Source organism: Arachis ipaensis, chromosome B4 (assembly GCF_059453495.1).
Source record: "Arachis ipaensis isolate K30076 ecotype BB chromosome B4, ASM5945349v1, whole genome shotgun sequence".
In the NCBI taxonomy this organism is placed as follows: domain Eukaryota; kingdom Viridiplantae; phylum Streptophyta; class Magnoliopsida; order Fabales; family Fabaceae; genus Arachis; species Arachis ipaensis.
In genome coordinates, this window is record NC_142439.1 from 54,278,235 (window position 1) to 54,284,913 (window position 6,679).

At 35.1% G+C, this 6,679-nt stretch overlaps 1 protein-coding gene across 1 annotated transcript; it reads right to left on the minus strand.

Annotated features, from left to right (window-relative positions):
• Positions 1–2,168: 2,168 nt before the first annotated feature.
• On the minus strand, positions 2,169–4,640 carry LOC107636521 (uncharacterized). Its single transcript, XM_016340023.1, has 11 exons — positions 4,491–4,640; positions 4,242–4,368; positions 3,937–4,058; positions 3,657–3,832; positions 3,431–3,566; positions 3,310–3,313; positions 3,151–3,268; positions 2,933–3,047; positions 2,736–2,858; positions 2,475–2,555; positions 2,169–2,354 (listed from the first exon to the last, which is right to left on the minus strand). The coding sequence occupies exons 1-11, from the start codon at positions 4,638–4,640 to the stop codon at positions 2,169–2,171; spliced, it is 1,338 nt and encodes a 445-aa protein (XP_016195509.1).
• Positions 4,641–6,679: the final 2,039 nt, after the last annotated feature.

A 6,679-nucleotide genomic window follows, 5' to 3' on the forward strand; every position in this document is an offset into this window, starting at 1 on the left:
CGCCCATGTGCCCAGCTCTATCTGCGCTTAGGCGCACCGTGCACCTCCGCGTTCACCCTTCCTTCTACCCATCCGCGCGCACGCGTACAGTACGCGCACGTGCGAATTTAAATGTCATAACCCCCCAGGGACTCGAGAACCCCCATTCGCGTGCCCTAACCGCGTCCTCCTTCCCTAACGTTCCCTCTCCCTCTCTCCTTTCCTCCATAACCGCCGCTACCGACCTCTGCAACCACCGCACCGCCACCCCTGTCCGGCGCACCTCACCACCGTACCGCCACTTCCCCCTCCGCTTCTGCCCATCACCACCGCGCCGCTCCCTGCACCGCCGGCACCCACCACCACCCTCTACCATCTACATTTTTTGTTTCTCATCCAAAATCCCAAAATGATACTTTTCCATAACCAATTATAAGCACACTTCCCTGCAATTCCTTGAGAGACGACCCGAGGTTTAAATACTTCGGTTATCAATTTTATCAAGGGTTTGTTACTTGTGACAACCAAATTTTTTCATGAAAGGATTCTTTGTTGGTTTAGAAGCTATACATTCAACGAGAATATATTTGTGAAATTCTTTCCCAGCAAAAATCCATTCATCACACGTTAGACCATTTTATCTCATTGTTTTATTCTGCTATGGTGATAGTCCACAAAAGAGTACTAATTTGTCATAATCTTTATATGCAATCACTTCATTGGACTGCTTATTAATATACATTAAAGTTTGAACAGCAAAATCAACCCACTTTGACCCTTGCTTAATTCGAGATTTAATACCTGGAATCTTTGGAAATTAATTGATTGATATAAAGACTTTATCTTTGCTCACAGCATTCCAATTATTGCATCTAATACTGAAGAAGAATAATATTTCGTGGTTGGCCTTAATTATTAAACGTATGGACCTCATACAACGTCTCATTATAGTTTTGTATTAAGTTAATCCAATTATTGAAATGTTTAGGCCTTAAAAATTTAAAATATGTTTAACAAATTTAAACCTTAGCAATTGGGGGTAGCCCACATGGAAGTTACGTCAAACTTACATGAGCATGTATATTTTTTTTTACCAAATATGTGTTTCCATGCTTGCATGATAATTTAATTGATAAAATATTTGATCTTAGCTCATATTTTTCTCTTTGCTCATGTTTTTTATTTTTTTCTCAAATCCAGGATACCATTCATAGCTTTCCTATTGCTAATAGTTCTGCCATCACTTAAATCTTCAGGTTCTTATGTGTACTACTTTAGATGCCTATGTTATCTCACATGGATACCAACTTAGACTGAAACATGCCAACTAACCATATGTTGTCTCTTGTGCATATCTAAACTATTTTATGAATGATTATGAAATTACTGGTTTAGCGTTACATCCATAAACATTTTTATCTTGCATTGTTGACCCTTTTAGTGTTCTCTACCTGAAAATGACTTACCTTCATAATTGAAGTGTGGATTTTGACACACTTTATTGTTTGTGAGTTGTAGCATATATATAAGCAGTTGTTTTGAGTCCTCCTATTAAAATAAAATCTGCCATGTTCTTCCATCAACTTCAATCGTCTCTAAACCAATGAAGCACAAATGGGTCTTGTCTTGATATGTAATGTAAATTATAGTATTTAAGTCTTGAACTAAGTCATCTTACTCATTGCCTTCTTGACAGACGTTATGAATATGAAGTGGTAAAATTGGATTCGTTTTGTTTTCTAATACTACAACCAATGGATTTCACTCTTCTATAATATTTACTTCTTCTCCTAATCTGACCAGATATAGACCGTAGTTACAAAAAGAGCACTTTGGTTAGTTGCTTATTATATGAAAATTGCATTTAAAAGACCTATTTCCATTATAGTGTTTGATAGCTTCAATAAGTATGTTCCACATTATTCATTTAGCTGATCTTTTGAATTATTTTGATCACCGTGAATAATTTTTTGCCATAACAATTTGTAACCTTACATCAAAATATTCTCATAAAATATCATTAACATACAAAATATAAATCTAGAATATTACAACCATATATATCATAGGGTACTATTCTCATATCTAATCTTTATATTTGATTTGGTCTCAAATATCTTCTCCTTATCACGACCAAATAAGGAGATCAAAAAACATATCTAAGTAGCATAAAACATAAGTAAAACAATTTAGTTATCCCCATCATTAAGCTGGGACCTCAACTTCTTTGCACCCTTGCGATTAAACTTATTAGTGGACAACTGCCCTTCATCCTCTAAGTTGCTAACATTGATTAATCCAGGTTTTGAACCGCCGACAGCTCTCTTAGCTGGTGTTTTGAACTTGAGGCTTGACATACATTCTTCCATAGAATCCTTTACATAAGCAACCATAAAAACAAAATAAACAATTAGCTTACATCACCACCTAAGTTGCATGTACTTAATCTTTAACAAAACAAAAAAACACATCTATGTAGTGTCCTAACTACTCACCAAAGTAAGTTCAGGATCATTATCACTGATGATAGCCACAACATTACTTGACACGTCAATTGAGTTGCTGCAGTCGGCCTCCTATGGGAATTCAAACCCTAATGGAAATTAGATATTATACTCAATAGTTAAACAACATTGTATGAAAATCTATTCTATAACTATAACATGAGACTACACACATACATAGACATGAGCAGATTAATTAGAGGGCATATTTGTTGGGAGGTGCTTAAGGATAATATCCTCATTATCACAAACTTTCATCACGGTATAAACTGGATCATATTGCTTTATATTGGCAGATTTAACATTAATCTTGAAAAGCACCTTCTTATCCATCATGTTATTAAGAGATGGTGGATAATCATCATCTCCAACTGCCTACAAAACCTCACACCTAGCCATAATTAGTTCTAAACATTTACTTTAATGTTACATCAAACAATCACACTTACATCTTTGAGAACGATTTTGTCTGCCTGCTTCCCACACAACTGAGTTGTCTCCCTATCCCACAAAAGCAGGTTGATGCTACCTGATCCATCATAAACCATTACTTCAACCTTGTACCTAACATATGATGAGACATGGGAAAATTGGTTAATATTATATTGCAGTTATACATACACTATTTCGATAGAAATAGTATATTGACTTATGTATTGTTCACAACCTTATTGCGGCTGCTCCATGTGTGCGGCCAAACTTCCCACATTCATACCACTCACCAATGGGGGTTTCAACCTTCTTGGGGCACCTCCTACATGCTTTATAAAACCAATCATTTTTTCCTGCATTTATTGAAACAATTTCCCAAGCAATCCATATAGACCTTCCTGTAATGATTTTAAAACAGTAAAATAATATTTAGATAGTGTCGTGGTTACTTTTCACACATAAATAGTTTCAACTGTCTTTGAAAAATTTTCATCGAAATAACTAAAACATAACACCTCAATAGAGTTTAGTGCATCCTCGATAGTCTTCACACTAACAGATCCACGGTTAAACTCATCATTTGCAGACCACGCAGCTGGAGAGGACACCTGGCTAATCCTAGCTGAGCTTGATGGACCGCCACTGAGCAATCTACATATAACAATTTAGGTCCCACACATATGAAGGCCCAGTTCATCCAACCTTAAAAGGTGATACATTAATTTTATAAATTACACTAACCTGCATCTAAAACTATCAATTTCTTTTAGTGTTGGGTTTATGTGAAATTTGGAGATATCAAAATTGCTTTGAACCGAAGTTTTACCATTCCACCTTGTTGCTTTGAAATATTGAAGGACCACAATAAGTGGCTCAACTCTCCCATCATTAGTATGTGGAAGAATATGGTCCACTAACTGACCAAACAATGTGCAACTCATTTTGTTATTCATGAGAATAAAATAGCAAATGAAAGAAGTCTGTTGGTTATGTTATGAGAAAATCGATATCAAATCAATACATTCATGGTGGCACAATACATACTCAAGATCTTCCAAATAACGACCATACGCTTAGTCATTAAACCCTTGCTAGTGATCAAGCCTTGCGGATCTTCCTTACCGACCACCTTACCAATCAGATCTATAAAACAAAAAGATGTTAGAACTCAAGTACACAAATGCACTCATCATGGAAATAACAGCAAACAAAAATACATTCACCAAACATCTCAAAATGTTCCAATCTATCTATTGTTAGAAGATCACTAAAAGACCTCAACCTAAATGCTTCTAGAGGAAAGCTTGTGTTATCTACATGATTAACCATTCTTCGAGATGGTCTTATTGTCAAATACTATGAAGTTTGTCATTGTGTACATCTCAAACTCTATGATGTTACCACTCCATTTCTTGGCTAGAGCCCTCGGAATAGTGGCGTAGATCCTACCACCCTATTTTAAACAATGCAAAAATAAATCGGCATCAATATGAGGCAAAACATTCTTGAAACATGATATACTTAACCGGCAACAAACATGTTGTCTATCTAAATAATTTTTAGATTTGTTGTTACGTTACAATCTTGAAGAATCATTTCAATTGAACCAATCTCCTTCTCATTATATTTACTTGGAACTTCCCATATCCTAACAATATAAACTTTGAAATTTGAATCTAGTTTCCTGGCATTCACATCAGTAACAAAATCAAAATTTTTTGTCATGATGTTTCAGGTTGCACAGGATAAAGGATTCAAGGCTTATGAAGGAAAATGTTTGTAGGTGAATAACAAAATCTTTTAGTGGCGGGACTACTTTTTAAACAAACACACTACAACCATTTATCATATTTTTAAAGTACACATGTAGGTGTGGTGAATTTACCTTTTTACCCTACGTTTTTGTTGTATATGAGTAGCTGTAACTTGTTACTTTCCTTTTTATTTTGCCGTGTGTCAACAACTTTAGCTATACACTTGTTAAGCAAATAGACATGCACTAGTTGTTTTTTATAAATTAATAGATTTAAATCGTTTCTTATCTTATCTTCTATCTTATTATAAATTTAAATCTTTTCTTAATTAATTAACTATCTTCTCTCTCTTCTTCTCTCTCTTCTTTTTCAAAACCTCCTAACTAACTCTCATCTCTTCTTAATTTTCGAAAATTAACTCCTCTTCTCTCTCTTCTATTTTCGAAAATCAATAACTAATTTTCAATTCTTTTTAAATTATTTAACTTAATTTTCGAAAAACAATAATTAAAATTCAAACATTTTTAAATTAATTAATCTTATTTTTGAAAATAATTAATAAATAAAATAAAAAATATTTGAATTCTTATTTACTTTTTCTATTTATAATTCTTCTCTTCTTCCCTTCTATTATTCGAATTCTTCTCCCTCTCTCATCCTCTATCTTCACTTTTATTTATCTCTTCTTTCTTCACGTCTCACTTTAGGGAGGAGCTTCTTGCCAGTTGGCACAAAAAGCTTTCTTGTGTTTTCCTTTCCTTCTTTTTCGTTTCTTCTTGTTTATGACCAGGAACAGGGATAAAGAACCTCTTTTTCATCTTAACCCTGAACCTAAAAGGACTTTAAGCAGGCGTTTGCAACAAGCTAAAGTATAACACTCCGGAAGAGACCTTTCAGATAGTTTTGAACAAGAACTGGGAGAAATGGCTGAACCTTAAGAGGAGCCAAGAAAGGTCCTTGGTGACTTTACCATGCCTACCTCTGACTTTTATGGCAGAAGTATCTCTGTACCTGCCATTGGAACAAACAATTTTGAGCTTAAGCCTCAGTTAATCTCTCTTTTGCAGCAGAACTGCAAATTCCATGGACTTCCAATGGAAGATCCACATCAGTTCTTAGCAAAATTCTTATAGATATGTGATACTATAAAGACTAATGGCATTAATCCTTAAGTCTATAAGCTTATGCTCTTTCCCTTTGCTTTAAGAGACAAAGCTAAGTTATGATTAGATTCCCAGCCTAGAGAGAGTCTTGACTCTTGGGAAAAGCTAGTTAATGCTTTTCTGGCTAAATTCTTTCCCGCTCAAAAGATGAGCAAAATTAGAGTGGAAGTTCAAACCTTCAGACAAAGAGAAGGTGAATCCCTCTATGAAGCTTGGGAAAGATATAAGCAATTGATCAGGAGGTGTCCTCCTGACATGCTTTCAGAATTGTCCATCATAGGCGTGTTCTATGATGGCCTGTCTGAAATATCCAAGATCTCATTAGATAGCTCTGTAGGTGGATCTTTCTACTTGAAGAAAACACCTGCAGAAGCTAGAGAACTCATTGAGATGGTTGCTAACTGGTGCGGTATTTATAACCCACAAACTAACCGGCAAGTGCACCGGATCGTACCAAGTAATACCTCAAGTGAGTGAGGGTCGATCCCTCGAGGATTGATGGATTAAGCAACACTGGTTGACTAATTTACTCAGTTAGGCAAACAGAAAATAGTGTTTGAGAGTTCAAAAACATTAAACAATATAAAGAATATTAAAGAAAGGCAAGTAAATAAGTTGGGAATAAAATATGGAGAAACAGTTAAGGCTTTAGAGTTATCTATTTTCCGGATTGATTTTTCTTATTAATTTATTTTGATCATGCAATATTTAATTCATGGCAAACTATATGTGACTAGACCCTAATTCCTTAGACCTTCCTAGTCTCCTCTAAAATTCATCAATAGCCAATTCCTTGGTCAATTAATTCCAATTAGGGGGTGAAGTTCAATTCTAGTTATATGCCACA